This window comes from Astatotilapia calliptera, chromosome 6, assembly GCF_964374335.1.
Source record: "Astatotilapia calliptera chromosome 6, fAstCal68.1, whole genome shotgun sequence".
Classification (NCBI taxonomy): Eukaryota; Metazoa; Chordata; class Actinopteri; order Cichliformes; family Cichlidae; genus Astatotilapia; species Astatotilapia calliptera.
The window spans coordinates 10,833,631-10,859,345 of record NC_137427.1 but is presented as its reverse complement, the minus strand read 5'-3'; the positions used below and the strand labels follow the sequence as shown (position 1 = coordinate 10,859,345).

At 38.1% G+C, this 25,715-nt stretch overlaps 3 protein-coding genes across 5 annotated transcripts; 2 read left to right on the top strand and 1 right to left on the bottom strand.

The window, feature by feature from the left end:
- Window positions 1-1,068: 1,068 nt before the first annotated feature.
- LOC113033886 (uncharacterized) lies at window positions 1,069-5,017 on the top strand. The gene is made up of 4 exons (XM_080302757.1): window positions 1,069-1,193; window positions 1,313-3,362; window positions 3,447-3,635; window positions 4,399-5,017. The coding sequence occupies exons 2-4, from the start codon at window positions 2,006-2,008 to the stop codon at window positions 4,623-4,625; spliced, it is 1,773 nt and encodes a 590-aa protein (XP_080158883.1). The 5' UTR covers window positions 1,069-1,193; window positions 1,313-2,005; the 3' UTR covers window positions 4,626-5,017.
- A 3,549-nt stretch (window positions 5,018-8,566) lies between these two features.
- rasd2b (RASD family member 2b) lies at window positions 8,567-10,692 on the bottom strand. The gene is made up of 2 exons (XM_026169259.2): window positions 9,421-10,692; window positions 8,567-9,254 (listed from the first exon to the last, which is right to left on the bottom strand). The coding sequence occupies exons 1-2, from the start codon at window positions 10,046-10,048 to the stop codon at window positions 8,710-8,712; spliced, it is 1,173 nt and encodes a 390-aa protein (XP_026025044.2). The 5' UTR covers window positions 10,049-10,692; the 3' UTR covers window positions 8,567-8,709.
- Window positions 10,693-10,755: 63 nt separating this feature from the next.
- Window positions 10,756-25,587, top strand: mycbpap (mycbp associated protein). 3 transcript variants are annotated; one of them, XM_026170243.2, is made up of 18 exons: window positions 10,812-10,877; window positions 11,981-12,034; window positions 12,166-12,289; window positions 12,414-12,520; window positions 12,615-12,792; window positions 12,944-13,059; window positions 13,204-13,354; window positions 13,676-13,794; window positions 16,079-16,173; window positions 17,742-17,841; window positions 18,329-18,521; window positions 18,644-18,831; window positions 18,958-19,104; window positions 21,943-22,041; window positions 22,199-22,338; window positions 22,477-22,639; window positions 24,841-25,023; window positions 25,380-25,587. In XM_026170243.2, the coding sequence occupies exons 2-18, from the start codon at window positions 12,011-12,013 to the stop codon at window positions 25,467-25,469; spliced, it is 2,217 nt and encodes a 738-aa protein (XP_026026028.2). In that variant the 5' UTR covers window positions 10,812-10,877; window positions 11,981-12,010; the 3' UTR covers window positions 25,470-25,587. The 3 variants fall into 3 exon arrangements, with proteins under 3 accessions (XP_080158882.1, XP_026026028.2, XP_026026027.2); XM_026170242.2 differs by having other exon boundaries at window positions 18,955-19,104; XM_080302756.1 differs by lacking the exons at window positions 24,841-25,023; window positions 25,380-25,587 and having other exon boundaries at window positions 10,756-10,877; window positions 18,955-19,104; window positions 22,448-22,636.
- Window positions 25,588-25,715: the final 128 nt, after the last annotated feature.

The window sequence follows — 25,715 nt, the reverse complement described above, 5'->3', positions numbered from 1 at the left end:
CAAAACAGCTAATCACCATAAAATAGTCTTGATGTAGTGGAACTGATATAAGAGAGTGGTGTGAATGTGATTGAGAATAAATATATATATATATATATATATATATATTATACTGTGTGTGTGTCGGTGGCAAACAAAACGGCCCGTAGAGCCGCCTCCTTGAAGTGAACAACGGCAGCCTGCCCCGTTTTGTTTTTCCTTTCTCTAAATCTCTCTAAATGTTTTTTTTTTTTTTTTTTTGCTTCACTCTGGACATGAGGCTTGTGTTTGCTCTGAGCAGTGAGGGGGAGGGGCAGTCGTTACACTCCCAGTGGCACATCAACAGAGCTGGAGGGAGAGAGAGAGAGATCCTTCTTATTGGATTCAAGTGCACATTTGAGTTCTGTGAGAACAGTTTGCAGCCTTGTCTTACTAGTCATTTCTACACAGACGCCATGAAATGCACAGACGCGGGCACGCACAACACGAAGCACATGGTCAATTTAGGGGAGGCTTAGGTTAAAGCAGAGTGTATTTGTGTTAGAAACGTCCCCAAAAGTTATAAGTGTGAGGCCTAATAATAATAACAGTTGATGATATTTGTCAAAGCTGAGCCCAGGGCAAACTAAGCTAAATTATTGGTTTTAGCTAATAGCTACAATAAGCATAACAGTTACTGTTAGGCTGTCATTTGTTCGCATGATGCTTTTTCTTATACACGCAATACATTTATTACCCAACTAATTCAACAAAGTTCTGTCCATACAAGTACTGTGTAATTGAAAACACAAAGATTGTTTATTATTGTTAAATATGTCTGCTATATAATGAATTTCACAAGTACACTGCTGTGCAGTTTAGGTTTGTTTTAATATTAATTTTCATATCCCTCTTTAAAAATACCCTATGCAACCTTGTTTTCTAAATGACATATTATTTTTTTTCAAATGTATATCCTCAAACCAGTGATTCCAGTGTTGAATTTTATGCTATAACTAGTATTACTTTTACAGTTTAATATTTCCTTATTTGGTTTTATAGATATCAAAAATATGTTGTAATAATATGATACTTTTAGAAACTCAGTTTTTGTTTTTTGTCCATCCTTTAAGGCTGCAGTTCCTCCTATAGTTGCCACAACATCATTACTTCAACCAGCATCTGATAATTGCTTCGTTGAATACTCAAAAAAGAGGTCCTCAAGACAAAAACAGGTGGAAAATGTTTAATATACATGTTTTATTTATCTTTAAATAGCTCTAACTTTTAATCTGTCACAAAAAATACTTCTATCATGTCTTAAATCTTAAAGAGATGTTATTTTTTCCCCAAGGTCTCGACATATACAGAAACATCTTCTGATGAATCCGATCACACAGACTATAGTGATGCTAATTATGTTCCAGACACTGAAGGAAGTTCCTCTCAGCTAGATGAAGATGAACCTCTTTATCCAACTGCACAGAAGTCTCTGCCTTCTCTGCAATACCCCGATTTATCTCCACAAAAACTAGATAATTATTCAGAAATTTTAAATAAAGGCAATGGTGCCACAACTTTTAAGAAGAGGATCTCAAAAACTCCAAGAAAGAGAAAGCTCTCGTCCCACAGTGCAACAAATAGTAATGAAAGTACACCGAAGAAAAGCAGAACTCAACAGATTTTGGACTCGATCAAAGTGTTACCACCTTCAAAGTCTGGAAGTCGCCGTGTATATGATAAGAGAAACTATTGTTTGTTTTGTCTCCAGCCTACATCAAAAATTGCACGACACCTGGAGACTGTACATAAAAATAAGGAAGAGGTTGCTCGTGCATTTCAATATCCCAAAAATTCAAGAGAGAGGCGCAATAGGTTGAACATCCTTAGAAGACGCGGAAATTTTGCCCATAATGCCAGTGTTGTGAAGAGGGGGGCTGGTGAGCTACAGGCCTGCTATAGACCAAAGAAATCCACAGAGGGCATTGATTACATTCATTGTTATCACTGCCAGGGACTCTATTCTAAGAAAACACTGTGGAAGCACATGAGAATATGCCCAGCAAAGAAAGAAAGTGAAGAAGACTCCCAGAGTGGGAAGCAGCGGGTTCGATCCAAATGTGCACTGAAAACTGCTGTTGTTCGTGACATTGGAGAGGGCTTGAAAACTGTGATTTCCTGCATGAAATATGACGAGGTAACTCAATTAATCCAAAATGACCAACTTCTTCTTCAGTTTGGACAGCACCTTTATGATCTAAATGGTTCAAGAAAGAACAGACATGACTACATAAGGCAAAGGCTTAGGGAACTTGGGCGACTGCTGCTTATAGCTCAGAAGAATACCCCCATTCAAAAGGCAGAGGAACTGATTTATCCTGCAAACTTCAACCATTTGATATCTGCAGTGAAAGAGGTGGCTGGGTACGATCCTGAAAGAAATACGTTCCAGAAACCTACCTTAGCTCTAAAAATTGGCAACAATCTGGGAATTATCTGTGAGCTTGTAGAGACTGACAATTTGTCCTCAGAAGACGGAGACTCAAGCCTTGTGCAATTTGCCAGAGAATTTAAGGCTATCAAAAATTTTAGATGGAAGGGACTGATCACCAGAGGTGCAACAACAACCATGAAGGAGTCTAAGTGGAATGCACCACAGATTTTACCTTTAACAGCTGATGTCAAATGCTTGGATCGCCATATGGAGACTGTTAAAAGCAGTGCTGAAAGAATGCTGAGGTTGACTCCAACTCCATACAGCTATGCAATGCTTGCCAAAGTGACACTAGCTCAAGTGATCATTTTTAACAGAAGAAGAGAAGGAGAGGTATCAAGAATGGAGGTGTCCACCTTTAAAGACAGAAAAAAGTCAGAAATCAATATGGACATGGCTGCTTGTCTGACCTCACTTGAGAAAAAAATGTGTGATTTCTTCACCAGAGTAGAAATCCGTGGAAAACGAGGGAGAGGAGTTCCTATTCTCCTAAAACCATCAATGGTCTCTGCAATGGAGCTCCTTGTGGAAACTCGTGAATCTTGTGGCGTCCCCAAAGAGAACATTTACATGTTTGCTAGACCAGGAGCTTTATCTGCCTATCGAGGAAGAGACTGTATCCAAATGTTGGCAAAGGAGAGTGGAGCAAAACACCCTGAAATCTTAACATCAACAAGGCTCCGAAAACATATCGCAACAATGTCGCAGGTGCTTAATCTTCAAGAAAATGAAGCAGATCAACTAGCAGACTTTCTGGGTCATGACATACGTGTGCACAGGCAGTATTACCGCTTGCCTCAAGGAACACTTCAGCTTGCTAAGATGAGCAAATTACTTTTGGCACTGGAGAACGGAACTGTTTCACATTATAAAGGCCAAACACTTGATGATATTGAAATTGACCCCGAAGGTAAGAGTGTAAATTTTATTAGGATGCTCTAAAATATAATAATTGATTTTTTTTTTAATTATTAAATGCTCTGGAAACCTTTAGAAAAAGTTGATCTGGAAAATTCAGATAACTCAAGCGATGAGAGTGAGCCTCTTCAATCGGCTCTGGAGGCAATAAAAACACCAGAGAATGAGACAACGGATCAGGATGGAGACAGAGGGCCATGGACTTCTTCATCTCCAGGGACGTCTTCATCTCCAAGGACTTCTTTCAGTCCTCCCTTGAAAAAGGGTACTGACCAATTTGTTTTGGCATAAACATAAACTTTATACATTGGCACAGAAAAATAAATATGGTTCAGTGAATTAATGAAGTGAAAAGGTGATAAATAAATGACGGTCACGATCATCAACTCGGCGAACAAATAATTCAGAATTCATCCAATATGCACAATTTTGCTTTTACTTTGAACAGGCTTGTGCCTACCTTTAAATCTTTTTAGACCGGTCTGTTGTCCGCCTCATATCAGATCGTACCTTAAGGTCCAAATTAGACCTCTCAGCCGCAAAAGAATCCAGGTCATGGCACCAATTATTAAATTCATTTCTTTGTATTCTTTTAACAGCGAAGAAAGACACGGCTCAAAGTGGTCTAACTCAAAAAATGATCTTTAATTTTACATTTTCCGGAAAATGGAGACTGAGCACACAGACATCAGCTCAAGTCTGAAGCAGCAGCAGGCAGTCTGGTTATTTATATACTTCCTCTAGACGTCACGCACACTTTTAAGTTTCGATCAAACACTCTACTTAGTTTCACTTTCTGCCTGCAGCTCATATTCTTTGCAAAAGCATGCAGTTTCCTATCAGCCTGCGACCTAGTTTACACTCAACGCTGGCCATCTCTTATACGTAAAAGAATATAATCAGCAAATAAGCACTAATAATATATATATATTAAATACATGACATTATTCATTGAGTAGAGGAGGAAAACATTTGATATTGAAAAAGTTTTAAGCAGTGTATTGATGTCTGTTTTCTTTTCTTCAAAGGCAACCGAAGTAACGCCAAATGTAAGTGGGAAGATCATGAGGTACGTGCAGTTGAAAAACACATGATGCGTTTCATCAACACATGCAAGTTGCCTCAGAAGCTGGACTGCACTCAATGCATCAATGCAGAACCCTATGCACTGAAAGACAGAAACTGGACTGGGGTAAAAAATTATGTTAGAAATCGCATTACTGCCTTAAAAAGAAAAGCTTGTGCAAAGGACTGAGGGCTGTTTGTGATTTCAGTGAGTTAAAATTTCCTGTTTCTCTGGTAAAATGGTTCTGAAGATGTTTTGAAGATGTTGCACTCCAAAAATTTCAGGTTCAGTAAGCAGGTGTAAGTTTGTTTCCTAAAACCTTTTGTCATTCTGAGAGGAAAAAAACAAATCTTTTCAAGTTGACATTTTTTTCTTAACATGGTTTTCATTGTGTCCACTTCGCACTGTATGAGATGTATTTGGAATCAAAGTTTTTTACATTTGCAGGTAGAAGCACTTAATGAATTGTGCAGATATTTTGTTGTTTCTTTGTTGCTGCAAGTTCCTGTGTATACATGAAGTGCATGTAAAGTGCTAAAAACAACACGGTAGAAATAAAAGAAGCAGAATATTTAAATGTTTCTGTGGCACAATAAGTTGTGATTTCTTTCATAATAAGTAATGACCTGACTTTGAAGTTCTGGCAAATCCATTGGATTTTGTCAAGTTAGCAGACCTAATTGCAATGAATATTGTTAGGTTGGGTAGAAAAAGATGGCTTTTAACATTGTGACACTGAGCAGCAGCAGCATCCTAAAACATTTCTAGATGGTTAAATCATAACATTACCTTGTACTTACTTTGATGAAGTAATATCCCCAAAACTGAAGTTATGTGTGTATTGCTGAAGACCCCAAATGGAAGTAACGACCCCAAAAGTGGCATAACATAATTTGTGTATGTGTGTATTGCTGAAGACCCCAAATGGAAGTATGGTCCCCAAAACTGACATAAAATAACTTGTGTATGTGTGTATTGCTGAAGACCCCAAATGGAAGTATGGTCCCCAAAACTGACATAAAATAACTTGTGTATGTGTGTATTGCTGAAGACCCCAAATGGAAGTAAGGTCCCCAAAAGTAGCATAAAATAGTTTGTGTATGTGTGTGTCGCTGAAGACCCCAAATGGAAGTAAGGTCCCCAAAAGTAGCATAAAATAGTTTGTTTATCTGTGTATCGCTGAAGACCCCAAAGAGGACATTAAACATTCCCAGTCCCCAATGTGAAGGTAAAAATACTGTCTGGACAAATGTTGCTTAAAATGAAAATCTCAAGTGATTTTTTATTTCTGTGGTCTTGGAGGAGTAAAACTGAGTTGCCAGCTTGCTTCTAAACCATACAGAAAGTGGTGTCCCCAAAGGGTGGGAGTTAAGATATGCGACCCCAAACGGGACTTAAGCGAGTATGTGTGTGTGTGTGTGTGTGTGTGTGTGTGTGTGTGTGTGTGTGTGTGGATAGATAACCATGGCCTAATTCAGGTGAATTAACATGTGGAGCTATTGGATTATCTTGTCCTGCAGTCATAATACATAATCTACATTGACTACTTATCTGTTTAGCAGTAAAGGAGTGTAGGGGCAATGATGGCCACTTGGATCAGAAGTCAGAGAAACATCATTAAAAAATATAATGAGAATTTCAGGTAGTAAATGTTTACCTCTGTACAAAATAAATAAAATGAAAGGTGGACTGCAGGTTTAGACTACAACCTGCATCCACCCAGTCACACAGCGCTTTATCCTACGCTTTTTACCTGTCATCTTGCCCAAGGACACTTTGACACGTGGGTTGGAAAAGCAGGGGCTCCAACCGTTCAGTGCAATACAACCAGCTTTATCTCCTGAGCCACAGCCTCACAACTGCAAAATAAAAGAACAAACAAAAATAAATAAAAACAGGAGTCAGGTTTTAAGCAAACAGTCATTTATAAATATACATTTTTTTTTTAAATATAGGTGATGAAAATGATACACTATTCTCTGGTGGTAGTACCTTTCAACAAGCAGTTAAAGAATTTAACTTGCAGCTTCGTAAGCTGTGAAAATGACGACATGCGTGTCTCATAAACCTACATTTTACTCACAGTAAAACATATTAAATGATTAAACTGAGACATTTTATTATTGCCTGGAAATATTAGCTCATTTTGGACATTTTAGACAAAAAATTGGGAGGGTCAAGAAAAGGTTGGAGACTGAAGAGGCAGTTTTACAGAAGTAAAGATGAGTAGTGGTTCATCAATTTGTGTTTATAAATTGTGAAACAATTTCCTTAATGTAACATTGTGAAGTCTTTTAATATCTTTCTTTCAGTATTTAATCATCTACAATACATGATGTCATCAAATTCTCAGATATAGATTCTCAGAATCTGGAGAAATCTCTGTGCGCTGAGGACAAGACCATAAATCACTGTTGGATACCTGTGATCTTCACTCCCTCGGTTAAAACTGTAGTAAAAACAGGCATGATTCTGTCATGGTAATCGCTGCATGGTCTCAGCAGCACTTTCATCATCTGTGAAGACAGTTTGACGTGCCATCCACAAATACAGGGTAAAGCTTTAATTGTGAAAAGAAGAAGCAACATGTGAATCTGATTCAGAATGCCGCAGTCTCTCACGGCCAAAGCTCATTTTAAATGGACTGAGGCAAAGTGGAAGATGAGGCAAACTGGTCATATGCATCAAAATTTGAAATCCATCTCTAAATTTATGGGGGGGGGGCATTAATGTCTATAAGATTGGTCATTCATACATCTAGAATGAAAGGTGCTGAAAGGTATTTGCAGGTTTTAGAGCAACATATGCTCACATCTAGATGACATCTTTTTCAGGAAAAGCCGTTTATATTTTAGCAAGACCGCTAAACCACATACTGCCTCTGTTACAACAGTATGGGTTTGTATTAGAAGAGTCCGGGTTCTGAACAGGCCTACCTGCAGACCATAACATTCACCAGCTGGAAACATCTGATCTGTTTTCTATGCACTGTTGTGAATAAAATGTGGATGGGGGGAACGCAATATGCTTGAATACATTGCAATAAAACTTTTTGTCACTTGATTATGCATTTCATTAACCCACTGAATCAACATTTTAGCCCATAATAACCTGATTCTCTTTATCTGTTCTGTATGTGTTTCTCCCAGATGTGTCTAACTGTCTGTCTCTCTTTGGTTCAGACATTGTTCTGAGGCTTTCAGGCATCATGACTCACACACTCACAACACGAATTTTAGAATGGAGCCCAATTTTCTTTTTCTTTTTTTCTTTTTTTTGTTGTTGAGAAAACCGCATACAGAACATTAGTGTGATTATCAAGATTAAAAGAAGTTTGAGAGTTCACATTTCAATCACTATTTTTACATGATGTTGTTGGAAGGGTGTTATTAATGCTTTTATCAATGGACATGAAAAGCAGTATTTTATTTTGCTTGTTACAAATGAGCACGCAGGAAAATAAACCCCTGCAAGGTTAGGATCACCTGAATGTAAAACCTGAGTCATCTGTTAGTTGCAGCTCAATAAACTCAAAAGCAGTGCCCATGGAAACACATATTTCCGGCATGAGAAGTGAAAAGCCTTCTCCGAGTGCACACATAAAGCACCCAGAGATAAATCTTTGCAAGGTTGCTTTCTTATTGGCATCAAGCTAGCAAAATGTGTCATGTATTGCTTCTTTAAAAAAAACACTTGGAATCTGTGACTCAAAGCCTGTTGTTTGAAGGGAGACTTCTTCAGCTTCAAAATATAAAAAATGAAGAACAACCATGCAAGTGAAAGCTAAATAGTTGAGTTCATAGAAGCCCTTGAGTGGTAGGCTTATATTAGGAATAATTTATAGGGTATGATGTAGGATGAGGAAAGTGTATGCCAACTGGAAACCTTTAAGCTGGTTGTTTGGGATGTGTGGGATTCAGATTGTGGACTGCTGGCAATCACGAATCCAGTATTACACACACAGAAACTCACAGGAAGCGAAAACAAGCGTGGGTGAGGAAAAAGAGTTGCCATCTAATAGATTTCTGAATATAGGTTATGCAATAGTCATACAATAATCAAATAGTCAAGGTACTGACTCAACCTCCTCCTACTTTGTCCATACTCAGAAAGAAAAAAAGAACACACTATAATATTAAAAATATTTTATTTCAAAAACATTTCAAGTACATGTAAACGCACAATAAGGCATTATTATTATTTTTAAATAAATATCGGTGCTTTATGAACTGTGTTATTCGCTCTGTGTTTCTTCTCATAGTTTGTGTGTCTCTCACTGAATATAACATTTCTCCAGTCCTTTGCCGGGCTTCCTTGTCGTATGTGGTCCAATAACCTGACGAAGGTCAGTGGTAAAACTCGGTCGCCGGGCCAGTGGGTACAGTGTGCCGCAGGGAACATCTCTATCAGAGACCTGCTTCCCCTTCCCCGCTACACGGCCGCTCCGCATTGCCTGATATGAGCGGAGAGAGACTTTGCGGTGTTGCGACGGGCCAGTTTCGGTCGGAAGCCCACCTCGCTTTGCCAAAGTCTCGAATACTTGTTCGAGATTAGTGCTCTCCTTAGCGGACGTTTCAAAATAGGCGCAGTCATCCCCGAGGGCTTGGAGAACCTCTGCCTTAGTTATTTCTCTCTCGGATTCCTGGAGATCCACCTTGTTGGCGCAGACCACCAGAGGAACCTGTGGCTGTGCGCAATGATCTGGCACAGTGGATCTGATGAGCTTGGATTTAGCAGCCAGAATTTCCTTTCGCAGTGCGCACACCTCTTCGAAAGAGCTCCGATCATCTAAACTGAATACTAGAAGAAAAATGTCCCCTATAGAAGAAAAACAAAACACAAGTTTTTTTTAAGACAGAGTTTTACACATTGCGCATACAGTTTCACATCCAAAATCTTTATTCTTATTCAACAAACACATACAGGCATTTTTTTAATTGTTTATTTTTAGCAGAACAGAGATTATAACCGAGAAAATACATACCAGTGAGGATAGACAGCCGCCGCTTGGCTGGGAAGTCCCGTTCCCGGGATGCATCCAGGATGTCAATTTGGTAGGTCTCCCCACGGATACGAAACAGTTTCCTTAGGAAATCCTCGGAGGTGGGCTTGTACTCCTCCACAAACCCGTCTATCATGTATCTCCTTAGGATTGAGGTCTTTCCGACCCGTGGAGCACCAAGAACTACGATGCGCTTAGAGTTCTGTGGCTTGGTGAAGTAAAGAGGATCTTGTGGGTGCCCCTGACTAATCTGGCGATGCCGGGTTTGACCATGGAGAACCAGAGCTGCCAGCTGATCAAGTGGGGATCTCTTGCAAGGGTGGCTGTTGTTGGCAGCGGACATTTGCCTTACTGCTGCTCCTGAAAGCGTCTTTTTTTCCTGTTTCCATTGGGAGGTAGCGACTTTAAGTATGCCCAAGCCCGCTTTGATTCCAGACGAATTCAAGTGCTGCGATGCGTTTTTGTAAGCCAGTAAAACTTTTGATGAACCAGCGCACTGCCCTTCCATATTACCACGAAACGGAGGGTTTTCTCTTGTAGAGCGTTTGATCTGGTGGGAAACTGTGACGGGGGTGGGTGATGTGCCGGTAGAGATGCTACCCATTTCCATCTTTTTAGGATGGTTCCGGACGCTGACTCCGCGCTGTTGCAGCTAGATAGAATCAACGATCTGCCGTTTTATGGAGCTGCTCAAGCGTGTGTTTGGTTGGGCGGCTGATGTCACTTGTCTTTATATAGATATCACAGCCCCGTGGTTTGATGACGTCATGCTGATTGACAGGAACGCTCGTTGTGTTCTCCAAGAGAACACCTTGTTTAGAAAGAAGAAGATGAAATAGGATGTGCAACCAAGCAGAGAAAACTCGACCTACTTAATGCATTAGTCTTTTCTACATGATATGGGAGACTACCAAAGAGAAAGAAAAGAAAAGAAAAGAAAAGAAAAGAAAAGAAAAGAAAAGAAAAGAAAAGAAAAGAAAGTGCAGCAACAATATGACAGAGTTACTTAGAAGCTAATTGGTGTTGTTTGCTGCTAATAGAGCAGTGCAGTGATTTGATTTTAATTAATTACATTTTCAATTAAATCAATTAATATTTTAATTAATTAAAACACAAAATATAGTTAAATAAAAATAAGGAATGGGAATACAATAAAAGGTGTAGAGGAAATTAAAATCAATACGTAGGTTAAACATTTTTTTTTTTAAATCTGAATAGATCAGTAAATAATATAGTAAGATAAAGGGAAAAAAACTTTTATTCCCTCCACTAATATTAAATATAACTCTAATAGTTTGCTTTCTCGTGTCTGTGTAGCGACTCGTTGCGCAACGTAAGTTAGGGCGTCTGTTGCCATGGTTACTGTACAGCAAACTGGAGCTTTAGCTTTGCTAATGCTACATTGCCTCTCTACTGTATAAAAGGGGAAATGAGCTGCGGTAAGTTACCGAAGAAAGAGTTAAGAACTTGAAGTTATTCGGGTGACCAACAACCCCTCTGTATCAGTCATTCACCTCTGTCTGCTTCTTCCTCTTTTCTATTATGTCAAGCTAAATTTGTGTCGCTGTTTGACTTCTCCACCTGTCAGTGGTTTCACTGGTGATTGTGGATAGTTTATCATATGTATGTAGCTACATGTACCTTTCTGTACTGTGGCGGAGGAAATACGTAGACGTTTTACTTTTGTAAAAATAATACAGATAAACAAAGTCAATGAAATAGTTTACTGTTGTTCTCGCACACGTCTCCCCTGCATTCCTGTGCAGTTCTGTAAAATCAAAAAAACCTAGCTTCGACACATAGAGAGCAGATCCAAACTAAACTAGGATTACAATTAAATACACATAAATAATTCTCAACTTCGGTCTGTTAACTTTTTTCGACCTGTTTTTTCCCCTTTTGTTGGTAAGGTTGTGATTTACCAGTGAGATTTCAGCCAGGATAAACATAAACCATAGTATTTCTTTATTATGTCTTATATTTGTGTACTTGATTTTAATCGGATCTAGACTAATACAAAGGAGCAATATAAAGACATGTAAAGCTTTAAATTAGAGAGATAAAAACACAAAATCTCAGTCAGAATATGTGTCAGCATCAGTAACTTTTGGTTTCCAAACATGTGTAAAAGCACTGCAGCAGATTCTTTCCTCAAAGGACAAGGCCATCTTTTGGTTCTCATCAAAACCAGTTTGAAAACTGTATTGAACCTGTGATCAGAAGAATTGAAAAAAAGGAAGAAAACGCTTAGAAAAGCCAGAAACTAATTATTGTTGTGGCCATGGAAACTATAACAAGGAACTGTTGGATAAGGACAAATTAGCAGTATTGCATAACCATGTCAGTGTTCCAAGGCACTCTTTGTATCAGCATGTGTACATGTGAGCATTGGACTTTATGTACGGTGAAGTACAATCTGTTTTTACATTTTAAAGCCTTCAGTTGTGGAATCACAACAAAACATGGCACATTTTAATTTGCCTGTTAAATTAGCCAGAAAACACAGTGTCATAACACCTCGTTTCTAATTTCCTCTTCTCAGGGACCAAGAAGCTGCAACGGGACTCTTACCATGTATCCACAGAAGCTCAATAAAGTAAATTTACTTCATCAATATAGACAGTATTAACAGTTCATTAGCAAAACTTTTGTTTTAATCTAAATTCTCCTTGATGCCACTTAAATGTTTAACTTGGTATATTATGACTACTGCTTTGTATGCTGAAGATATCAAAGAGCCATCAGAAACAAGAGCTTATGGCACGTGTAAGTAAAACATCAGCAGATGATGAAATGAGAGCTAGGAAGCAAGAGAATTTGGATTCTGACTGCCAGCTTCTCGACTTCAGAGGTCAGTTGTTTTCTTTTGCTCTCATGGACAAATGGATTATTATGTTGGATATTAGATTAAGTTAAATATATCCTGTTTGTGATATGCAACTTTTCTTTTTTTTGTCCCTGTCCTTTCCACTCAGGATCAATGGGGGTTCGGTTTGATGAGCACGGGATGATTCTTCCACACACCATCCTGGGTAGCTTAGAGGATTACAGAAGTTATCTAGAGGCTAAAGGGGAGGCAGAGGTATTTTTTAAATGTTCCAGTTTCTGTAGATGAACAAATACAACTGTAATTCTTTGACTTCACTGTGTTACTAACCTTTCCCATTGCCAACCAGCTGGTGAAGCGAATACCAAATTCCCTAGGAGATCCTCTATGTGAGGCCAAAGAAAGGAGTCCCTCGGATGCTGTAGAAACAGAAACTCTTTCAAGCCAAAGAAACATCCAGGGTAATGCCTTACAGAATTGGGACAAACATGTGAGACATCGAAGACAACAGCAGGACTTCTTATCTGGTGAGCTGATTAGAGACTACAACAGCCTGCACCGAAAAGAGATAAACTGTGCATCATTATTAGAGCCTTTACCCACAAATCTCTCATTAGAAGCAAATGCAAATTTCCTAAGTCTGCGTTAATGTCTTGTCTCTCTTTCAATGGTGTCAAGATTTGCTCCATAGGCCAGTCGAAAAACTTCTGATGAATCAAGCCAACCATTATAGAGAAACTCAGGAGCAGAGGGAATTTCTAAACCGAGTCATGCCACTCATCCACTCAGGATATGTATGACACATATTTGCTTTTGCCGGTCTACTCTGTCTTTAGTCATCCATCAGACTGTTGGGTTTGTTTGGTTTTTTTTTGTTGGTTTTTTTTGGTAGTTCTCCAGTGACTAAAATCTCTAAAGCTGTTCTTTAACTTCTCTAGGGTTATCGTGTGGGCAGTGAGTTTTGGAGTCTCCCACAGCGTTATGGAGATGAAATGAGCGGTATTACAGCCACTCTGACTCAGACCGAGTGGGGCAGACAAAAAACTATCACACAGATGGGACAACCACGGAGGATATGCCAGGAATCAGGTGATCACAGACACCTATGCTATATTCCAATTTTTACCCCTTAGCCCCTGTTTTGATGCAGTTTTTCTCATTGTTTATTCGCATGAAATTGCATTTTCCCAAGTCAAAAAAAGATTTATGAAAGGACAGTTTTCTTGTAATAATTACGATTGGGATAAGAGAAAGAAAGCCCTCATGTCATAAAATGTATGTTAAGTGGTTGCATACAAACAAACAAAACAAGCATATAAATGCAGAATGATCGTTCAGTTGGGAGAGCAGGAAACTCCTACACATGAGCAAATTCAGTCTGTAAAACTGAAATTCATTTTTTTGTTCCAGGAATCATTTGTGCTGAGACTCTACGGCCAGCTTCACGAACTTGGAGCCAGAGCACGTACTTGCAGCATCAGCGCCAGCTAATTAAGGAGGTTTTACAGGACATGGACATAAACAAGCCAGTAATGAAAAATATCGATTAAATCTTTTAACCAATAAGACAAAACACTCCATAGGATGGGGTGGAAGAGGACTTCCCCAACTATGGGGAAAAAGCTATTTCTCTCTCATTTAGTGTATGTTCTGATGATCCTGTATCTTTTACCTGATGGGAGGAGGACGATCTGTGTCCAGGGTGCACTGAGTCTTTGATAATGTTGCTAACAGTGCAGCAGTGCTGTCTCTGCAGTGCAGCTGCTGTACCACACTGCGACACGGTAGTGCAGAGTGCTCTCTGTTGTGTACCTGTAGAAATTCACTAATATATGAGATGGGAGTTCAGTTTTTTAAGCTTTAAGCTTTCTTGATAAGAAAAGCCTATGCTTAGCTTTCTTTGCTAGAAGGGAGGTGTTAATGGTCCCTGCCAAATCCTTAGTGATGTTGTGACCCAGGTATTTGATGTCACTGAAACTTTCTACCCCCTCACCATTTATATAGTGTGGAGAGAAGTCACTTTCCTAGTTCTCCTGAAGGCAGCAACTATCTCATTCACTTTAGGTGGATTTAGGACTAGTTACTCTACAAACACAACCCAACTGGTTGTTGAACTCTTTTCTCTATAAATATTTCCTCAAAATTCCAGTAGTCTTAATTAGATATACCACATTTCCACATTAAAATGTTTTATGACAAATCATTCTGTCATCATCTTATAGCTTTCTTTATCAAATCAAACAGTTCTTCATGATAGTAGTATAGTGTATAGTATATGTAGTATATAGGATCTTGTGCAGCACCCTTATTTGCCTCCAACATATTTTCCAGTATAATATTGTGCACCAATACTGATGTTGTAGAACCCACTCCTGAAAACCTCTGATTATATCTCAAATCTAAACCACAATCCAAGTCACAGTAAACACTGTGCAAGAAAAAGCTGAAAAGTTGGACTTGGACAGTAATATCACTATGCGCTGTGTAGGAAACTAATTTGATATGCATAGTACAGTTTATCATTGCATTTAGTTTTTTGGTTTTTTTTGTAAGAAAGCTTCATTATTGAACAACTCTATCCTCAGAAAAGCTGCTCACTCCCTCAGGACACTCTGTCTCAAGCAGGTGCTGCTAGCTCATCATAATCAGTCTCTATCTTCACAAACAGCTTGTGATCATCCAGCATTGGGCACACTGTCCTTGGTTTTCTGAACAAGGAACAAACTGCAGTATGTGGACGAGGCTCACAAGCACATGTACTCATACATCCACTCAAATCCACATAAGCCTGCAGCTTCGAGGGCATAAGCACACCTACACGCAAAAACTGTTCTCATATTGCAAATATACAGTGAAACATTTTATTGAAGTATATATTCAGTGCACTCGTGTAATAAGATTAATTAAGCTGGGTGGCCCTTCCATAAACCCTAACAGTTGTTCACATATATGCAAACACAGAAATGGTACGATTATGAAATCTGAAGCGTGTCCTGTCATAGGGTAGAACTATTGAGACCTGTGAACTAACAGAACCCAAGAAAAGGGACTGAACATGCCTTACCTCTCTCTCTGCATTATAATTACTTCATCAGTGCAGGCTGGAGGTTCTGGGGTAAACACCTAAATAAAAATGTGCTTCTCTTCACAGCCAGTTCCCATTTAATCTTATTAGCTTAAAGTAGCAGGTGCTCAATATTGGAAGGTTTATTCAAATGACATCTTTTTAATTATTTATTTATTTATTGATGGTCTCAGCTGGTACATTCCCCCTATGTTTTATTGTCCTCCCCCATCTTTCGCACGCACACCAATTGTGCAACGATACAATTAGAGAAAATGGTTGCACTGTGTTCTGTCAGGCTGGTGGCTAATGTGATGCTCAGGTGATTTAGGGTCTGGAGTACCTTGTGGCAAACAGAAACGGCTTGTTCTGATAGCATGAAAAAAATCGAGATGTGGGTAAGAGAGTGAAAGAAATGCCAAGCCTATGGAAAAAAATTAACCAGGATGAAATTTTTGTTTGTCCTCTGCCCTTTCTGTGTGGGTCAGAAAGACCAATAGCAAAATAATTATATATCCTCTAGTATGGTCAATGACAACATACATTGTGCTCCACAAAACCTGATATTCTAAAGCTGAAGGGTTTGTCACCACCTGACTGTCACCTCTCTGCCTGACATGACATAATTGGCCATATCTGTTGGAGTGAAACGAACTTAGGGTGTCAGTAACAAGAACCAGAACGTTAGTTATCGTACATAATTAACCCCTACCTTCCAAACCACTCTGTTGTCTATCTGTCTATTACAGGACATCAGTGAACTGGTAGTGATTGGCTCTGGCAAACCATCCTACAGTCCTTCAATAGAGAACAAAGAAGAAGAGATGGAGAGCAAGCAGAACCTGTAAGAAATAACTGCTTTTTGCTGCTTGATGATTAATTAAATGTTTTCCATACTTAGAAAAAGGCCAGATTTTTCTACTGTTAATATCAAAATTAGGCAAAATGCTATCCCTATTTGCAGAGTGCTAAGAGTTCATTGTGTCTAAAATGTAATTGAGTCACTGTTAAATGAAGTGTTAACCCTTGATGTAAATAATGGAACCACTTCATTATTAGAACCTTCATTACAACCATGGTTGGTTCTTGGATAGTTGATATCAGCCTGGGTATTGTTATTGTCACAGTGTTGCAGAAAAGCAATAATACAGTATTGTAACATGACTCATTTGTCCAGAGTGTATTGAAGTTACATAACATGTATTACAAACACACATTGTGTAATTGGCTTTTCAATACTGTATGTTGTCAGATTTGTTTTGCTGCAAAGCATTTCATGATTGAGAAGAAGAGTATGAATGTGGCTTCTTAGGGAATGACCCCTATAGTTTACACGGGGAACGACTCAAGCACTGAGAGTATATCCTTTCATAAGCTGCCCACTGAAGGTCAGGGCTGTGTTGGTGAAGGTGCATCACATTATTTGAAGTTATTAAGAAACCCAACTCAGTTGGTGTCAGCCACACTACATTTACACAGAACAGTTGTCAGAAATATGTAATTATGTTGTATATTGTTTTCAGTTTTTGGTTGTGATGCAATTTCCTGTTTGCTAGCTGGACAAAAAAGAAAAGGTCATGTTCTTTAGATCCTTGGCTGTTGATACACAGCTCTCCACTCACTAGAACCTAGGACCAGGTGACATATCGTGCACAGATATGCACAAAAATGAAGTAAAGTGTTTATGAAATGAGAATCTGTTGTGAGAGTATGCATAGCTAATTCATACATCAGACTATGTATCCACACAGTTTTTAGTCAGTCTTCATAATGTGAAGTGAGGTGACTATTAAGGCAAGACAGAACTGAACATAAAACAGTGTTTCACAAAGGTTGTATTTTGTATCATCTCTATTTTATATTCTCTATTTTATATTTACGAGTTCACAAATATTAAGAAGTAAATTGTATAATTTAAAAAAACTGCCCTCTAAATAATTTAGTGTACTAAATTTTATGAGGCCTTTATGATTGATTATAATTATGTAATTATTGCTGGATTAAATAGCTCCCCCATGCCTCCTTTCATTATGTGAACAGAAGAGCCTTTTTTGCATCTCGCTTCTGATCCAACCATTCTTTTCTTTTCTTTTCTTTTTTTAATCTCTGCCAGCGTCTTTTACAAAATTACAGTGTTTATAACATCTGCTACAGTTCCCATTTTGTCAAAGTGTAATTCTTTTTTGCTCTGTCTAAAAATAATTCAAACAGAGATTTTACAGTATAGCCAAACAATGTAAGGAGGAAATATCTTCACCTTTTAATGGCTAATGGTGGGACTGAATATCAAGTGTATATGCACATACATGCTGGTCTGGAATTAAGTTGTCGTCAAACAAAATATTTTTTAGCAATAACTGACTTACATTAAATGTAGTCTTAGTTATTCTGCTTTGTGATTGTCTCCTACAGTGATCCACTGGCACAGCATGAAGATGTTCACTTAGATGTGCCTACCTTGAGATTCTGTGGTCAGGTTGCTACCTGGACTGGAAACTCTCTCTCAAAGCAGGTACAGAATGAATTCCTTACCTTAGAGAGAGCAAGAGAGAGGAACAGGTGCTTATTCAGTTTTTTCTGAAAAGTCTGTATATTGTATTGATAAATTCACCAGAATAAGCCACTTTTCTTGCTTTTCCAAATACTGATAGGATGGAAACAGTTTATGTAGAGTACTTGCGTTAAGGGTCTTGTAGTCCTCCCTATACAGTTAGACTTTAATGAGAAAAACAGCAGTTTTGTTGACAATTGTCCCTTAATAACCACTTTTTTATATAGGTTGTTACATGAGTTTTGACTTTTAAAAACCATGTTTAATTAATAATGCAGTTTGTATGATAATGCATGGGCTGCAGGCGACTTTGGTCTGATTGTATCTTCAGCACACAAATAACACATGCACAGGTATATAAAAACACGCAATGTAATGACATATTCTGTTTGGTACCTTTGACAATTAACACTTAATTGCTTTTCTTTCTCCAATGCTCACTTATCAGGGAGAAGTAGGAATTAGTGCTACAATATTCTTTGAAGCCCTGACTGGAGAAATAGTCACATCCCACCTGGACCTACATAATGAGGGCAGCACCGTCATCTTCTACAGCTGGCAGCAGCTTCCCAAGCCATACAATTTTCCTAATCTCCGTTTGCAAACACAGAAAGTGCACTTCTACTTTAATGCCTCTTCTGGTAACCACACAAACATGATCCGAACACCTGCCGCCAACATTTGTACGTCATACACCGCTTGTCTATTGACCCATCACTCAACCGAGTTTTCTGTTTTCCCTGTTGCTTTCTGTTCCCTGTAGGTGTCATTCTTCCAGGTGAGACCCAGCGAGTGGAGTTTCTATTTAAGTCAGAGAAGCCAGTCATCAAAACAGAAATTTGGCAGCTCAGCACCCATCCTGTGCTGCTGCAAGGAGCCTCCATGCAAGTTGTCTTAAGGGGAATATCTCTGTACCAAGACAGAACTGCAGATGAGAGGCTTTTCATAGAGGTAGTTTTACTATTCAGCTGAGTCCACGAGAGTGAGATAAAAACACAAATAAAGAGATAGCACTGGTATTTCTCTTAACACAAATAATCTTTCCTCTTTTTTCTGTTTTTGTTTGTGGACAAGCAGACAAAACTGGAAAAGGTAGTTCGGGAAAAGATCTGCCGATCGATTGTCTATGAGGTGCTCTACCAGGTCCACAGTCCAGAAAGACCAAGCTCACCCGCAGAGCTCTACATCACCACAGAGCAACTATTTCTGAGCAGAAACCCAAAGGTGGAACATATGCACAGAAAGAAGCTATATTTTTAGTGTATCTCAGTTAAACTTTTTTTAATTACCGGTATATATATATTTTTAGTTCAAATCAATATTAGGACCTCAGCATAGGCCATAGAGAGTAGATGACTTTGACATTTTTAACTCTTTCCTTTTTTTGATAAGTAGTGTGAAACACATTGCTCATTGTGCAGCAGGGTGTAGCACTAATGCATGACACATTTTTCTTTTAGAGTGTTTTTGTTCATATTGATTTCAGTCTCAATCTTAGTCACGCCACCTGATTCAGTGTGAGCTGACCCGCTAATGTGTTCTTCTATTTGAAAATTCACTGTGTGTGCAACAGTATGATTAGCTTGTTATGACTTCCCCTCCTCATCCTATATTCTGTCTTTGTCCCTATTCATTCAGCACCAAGTAATTGCATTATTTATGGAAGGTCATTAACTAATAATATATCATAACCACTAATATATAGAACCAGCCACTGTTGCCTCTGTACTATGCAATATGGTTTGTCTTCCCCGAGCACTACAATAGAAACCAAGCTTTAACTGGGCTAATTAGGAGGCTGATTAGACTACTTTCCAGCAAATATAGAGCATGATGGCCTCCTAAAATAATTATCAATGGACATGGGACATTATGTTTAATAACAGACAGTAAGTTGTAAGCAGTCATTTGGATAAAAATGTTTACTTTTAAAGATTATTCTAATTTGAAATATTAGAAGACTTTTCTCATTAAGTCATGTCAGTTATTACCAGATGGTGATTGTTCTTCTTAGGGCCTTTCACATGGCCATGTTTTATATTGATCTCTTTCCTTTGCCATAAGAATAAATAAAAATGATGACATCCATCATTTTTAAGGGTGACTGTTGATGGTGATAACCTTCAGGTTTTGTGGCAGTAATTTCTTTTGTGTGCACAGGCGCATACACCTCACATTTGATTTGATTTGATTTTATTGATTAGCATTCAAATATCTCAGTGAAGACAGAACAAAGATCTACCACAAAGCAAGAAAGCATGAGACAAGGCTAATCAAAAGGTATTGGCTGAAGCATTTGCTTATTACGCCAACCCTTTTAACAAAAGATCTTTTTGCATGCAGCTCCTGTACACAGGGCTCGAAGCAAATAATAAAACAAAGCAAAAACAAAACAAACAAACAAACAAACAAACAAACAAAAAAACAAAAAAAAACTTTCCACCTTAGATAAGTAACTACATCAAAGCAAAAGAATCAAGAGTTTTTTGGGTTGTTTTTTTTTTTTTTTGCTCTTTTCATTCTTGATTTATATATTTTTCTAATACTCTATTTTTAAACATATTTTTAAACAAGGAAAATGAACTACACCTTTTTAAATCACTGTCATAACTATTCCACAGGTTAACTCCTCTAAAAGAAACACATCTCTGCTTTATATTTGTCCTTATCTTGTTTTTTTTTAAGAAATCTGTTCCCCTTAAGTCATATTGACTCTCTCTGACTTTGAACAGCTTCTGAGTACTGGGGCAAAGCAAGTTATTTTGTGCTTTACACATTATCTGTGCCATTTTATATTCAACTAAATCATAACATTTCAGGGTATTCAGATTAATAAACAAAATGTTAGTTGGTTCTATATAGTTTGATTGGTTTATAATTCTTATAGCTCTTTTTTGTAACTTGAAAATAGGAAGAGTGTTCGTTTTATATGCATTACCCCATATCTCCAGACAGTAAGTCATATATGGAAGCAACAGAGTACAATAAAGTGTGTATAATGATTTTTTGTTCAGGACATGCTTTGTTTTATAGAGAATAGCAATGGTTTTTGACATTTTTGTTTTCACATGGTTTATATGAGACTTCCAACTCAGCTTATCATCAATTATCACTCCAAGAAATTTATTTTCGTACACTCTTTCAATTTCAATTCCATTAACCCTTATTTTAGATACATTTTTAATTTGTCTAGTGCCAAAAATAATCAATTTTGTTTTCTTTATATTTAATGATAACTTATTTACATCAAACCAGTTTTCTAATATATTTAACTCCTTTTCCGCTGTAGTCAGAAGCTGTTCTAGGTTTTTACCTGAGCAGTACAGAGTGGTATCGTCAGCAAACAATACACATTTTAACAGTTTGGAAATGCTACATATGTCATTTATATATAATATAAATAATTTAGGGCCCAGCACAGAGCCCTGAGGAACACCACAAGTTACCTTCAACTGCTTAGATTTTACATTATTGAATTCGACATATTGATATCTTTCATCCAGGTAACTTTTCATCCACTTGTATGTTAACCCTCTTATGCCATATCTCTCTAGTTTATTCATTAATATAGAATGATCAATTGTATCAAACGCCTTTTTTAAGTCTATAAAAACACCAACAGTATATTCCTTATTATCTATAGCATTAGATATCCCTTCAACAAGTTCCATCACTGCCATCGAAGTGGACCTTTTCACTCTAAAGCCATATCAGTTATCACTTAGGAGATTATGCTTCTCAATATATTTATCAAGTCTATTAACAAATAACTTTTCTAAAATTTTTGAGAACTGTGGGAGTAGTGATATTGGCCTATAATTGGTAAACTGACATCTCTCTCCGTTTTTATGGATTGGAATAACTTTTGCTATTTTCATTTGTGAGGGAAACACACCAGTTCGAAAGGACAGATTACAAATGTATGCAAAAGGTTGCACTATATATTCTATAATACTTTTAACTAATATCATGTCAATACCAAAACAGTCAGTGGACTTTTTATTTTTAAATGTCTTCACACATAAACTGCTTCAGACTGGTGAACACGTTCTATGGTTTTAGTTGCAGTACCGGGATGAGCCAGTGGAGGGCCTGAAGGCACTGTGGCAAAAATTGGATCAAGGAAGCACCTGGGACTACTCTGTTGATACTCTCCGACAGGTATACACATTTATCTAGTAGTGACATGAAACCTGACACTACAATGAAAAGCAGCAAATTTAGTCTTTTTTATAATATATATAGGTGAGATTTCATATGGTGTTGATGATAAAGGACATCATATTAGTGTGTTTGTTTTTCTTACCACATATTTAAGGCTGTGTTGTCTCTACCTGATGAAGAGTCATCCCAGGACTCCCTCACAAGAGAAGAGGGCCTGGCCCAACTCAACTCTCTGTATTTGCAGCTTTCTGAACCTTCTGGACTGAAACATCCCCTAACAGCTGGCACCTTAGGGTGAATTCCTTAACTTCTGAGTAGTAATGTAGGACTAGTTTCTTAATGTGTTTCTCTGTTGTACACATACCAATGTTCTGTACTCTGCCTCTGTGCAACAACCCTTCAGCTTATATTGGTGTGTGGTGCCACCTGCAGGCGGCAGCTGTGGAGAAAACTGCTGGACAGAATGACTGCTGAGGCCATGTGGCTGCAGAACCTGCTGGGCCTTCCAGAGAAAGAAGCATGGACTGATAAAGAGGATAAACTTATAATCACTGATGCTGGGGAAATACAAGCACTTTGGCAGGACCACAGACATGTATATATTTCTTTTGGTTTTGCATACTAGTGTGCCATTAAGCATAGATTTCACTAACTTTTATATCAAGAGTGATATAAAGGTCAGTGAAGCTGCTATTGAGGAAACTAATGGAGCGAGATCCAAATTTTAAAAAGACAAGATACCAACAACTAACAAAAAAGTAGAGGTGAGAAAAAATTGTATTTCAGCAGGAGAATGCAAAAGTTAGAGGTATCGTGCAGGAGTGCGTGTGTGTGTGTGTGTGTGTGTGTGTGTGTGTGTGTGTGTGTGTGTGTGTGTGTGTGTGTGTGTGTGTGTGTGTGTGTGTGTGTGTGTGTGTGTGGCTGAATGACCTTCATTCAAAGGTTTTTGTTTGGGATCATGAATAAAGTGTCATTTTGTAAGATATGACACATTACTTGAGCTGATACAAACATGAGTCACCTTCACCACTTCAGGCGAGCTGTCAGCTCTTCATTCATTCATCAGTCATTCAACAGATGCCTGTTTTGTTGTTACTACTGACTGCTTGTTGTCAGTAATACAGACACCTGCAGTTTTCTGTTCTATAGGGTAATTTCCTAAAATACTTTTTTATATGTGTCATAGTATGTGTGTTTGGTTTACAGTGCTTAATTTTAAGTAAGGAAAACATTTTAACCATTTCTATAGTTGCCTGCTGGAAGCATCTTTATTGTACATTCATTTGGTCTCCATCCACATTCTGTCTTACCACTAAAAAACTAGTAATACAGAATGTGAAATGGCTCTATTTAGTGTTTTGCTCCCTAGAGAGATTATTATAATGGATAAGCAAAACATGGTACTGGCCATTCGTGCTTTGGCAGATCGGTTAAGATATTCAGCAAAACTTTTATTCAGTACTAATTCTAATGCATTTGATAGTTTTTGTTGTTGTTGTTGTTATTTTTGCATCTATCCACAATGCATCCTACCTCATTATAATCAGTCTTATTCACAAATTATGAGCTTGAGTGATTGAGAAACTTGAATTGACTGTGTTGTTCAAGGATGATGAACTGCTGTGTCAGTTCTGGACTTGAACCTGTCACAGCTCTCCTCTAATGGTTCACCCCTCCATTTTCCTGCTTCAAAGATTTTCAAGTATTAGATTAGAAGCACGACTTTGTCTGTGTGACTACATATTTTGCTGAGTGATTTTCTGCTCTGTATGACGGTTGAGTCATAGGTAAGGTGCAGCCTATTACTCGCAGGGTACCATGGTAACAGAACACTGTGTGAAAATGTGCACCTGCTCACCAACTGTGTGCCCAGGGTGTGAGTCCAAGCCATCTGTGGCAGCTATACATTAACTCAAAAAGCACAGGGCATCCAGTGTACAACATGACATGAAATAGGTGGTCGTTCTGAACTGGACAAGCCGTTTCAGCTCATTGCATGGCCTCATTTCCACAGGTCTGCAAAACAGAACACAGTGACTCTCGAGCCGTTTAAATCCTCTGTTAAAAGTACTTCAAAGACAACATGTCAGATTCTGCAATTCAGCAATTTGACTTAAATATATATATGAAAATGTACTGTCTTTTATTATGTCACTTTTTAATATATATGTACAATTCATAAAAGTAGGGCGTGGCTGTTTTTACTGCAGCATTCAGAAACAAAATAGATAAGTCACTGTGTTTGTCAAGTGTTTTCCCATTGTTGCTTCTTGTTTCATGTTGTCCTAGCATCCAGAATCTTCTACTGTCTGGTTTTGCCTTGCAGCACTTTCCATGACAAAGACTCCTGAATAAAATATGCATTTTCAGTTCAGCATAAGTGGAGCCTGCACGAACATCCCAATATATAGTGGATTGTATTTTTTAATTGTGTGCCACATGTATGTTTGTGGATGTAGAAACAGGATGAAGAGTATTCACTGACAATAGTTTGATGTCCCCAAACCCATCCAGAGATTTTCACGATAGAATTGTATTTGCTTTTAATACAGTGCTTCCTTGAAGAACATGCCCATGCAGTGCTGGTTTTAAGCCTTGTGCCTTGCGTGTAAAGAATTATTTTGATAGCTGCCTAGAGATATTATGATGCTTAGATAGGAAAATTCCTCGTAAGTTTATGTCCAGAAACATTACAGAAACAATTTTTAAATTCTTAAATTATTTGCTAACAATATTATTTCTCTGTAAGCAATACTGATATCTTTCACTCATTAATTTTAACTCTATCTTCCACAGGACACACAAAAGAAGGGGGAAAGAGAAAAGGAAACAGGAAAAGGGCATCAGGGAAAAACAACAAAGATAAAGGGAACTTTGGAAAACCAAGAAAATGAGTCAGGGAGCATCCTTCAACCGCCTCCTAAACAAACAAATGTAGTGAAGATGATGCCTGTTTACACGAGGCTTCTGCACAGCAAGGCACGTAATTTAATTGACTTCAAATACTCCACACTGATGTTTAAATTCAGTACTTGACAAGAGTTTCCATAGTTTGAGAAAATTACCATGATGACATCATCATATATCTGAGGCCAGGCTGGAACACTTTGGGAGTTTTAGACGGCATTACAAACTGCCTGTGTTTCTGAATAGTGGGGATTTCGATAGGTAGAGTCTGCTGAAAAGACTAAACTGTTGTGTGATTAAAAATTGTGTGAGTCTGCATTTTTAAGCACTCTTGAGTCATACCCAGGAAATGTAGTTAGAATTTATGCCATTGCTTTAATCTGTATGGTCTTCCTCATACCAAATATGTGTCTCTACCTATCTGACAGGTTTATGCTCTGATGGAGGATCTAGTGGACAACCTGTGTGACCTGATGGATGAGCTTAATATGGAAGATGTGAAAGACACGCATTATTAATAAGAAGTGAGAGGGGAGTCACAGCATTTTGGAGAATAATTGCAAGCATATATAATAAAACCTGTTACAGGATGTATGCTATATTTTGTTGTGGAATTAATAAACTTTATTCCTCTGACACAGTGGATTTGGAGCATTTTTATGTATGTATTGTATGTATTTACCTGCCTCATTCACTCTTTGTAACTCCCATCAGTGGATGATAGTAAGGTAACCTACCACTGAGTATGCAAACGAGGCGCCCCC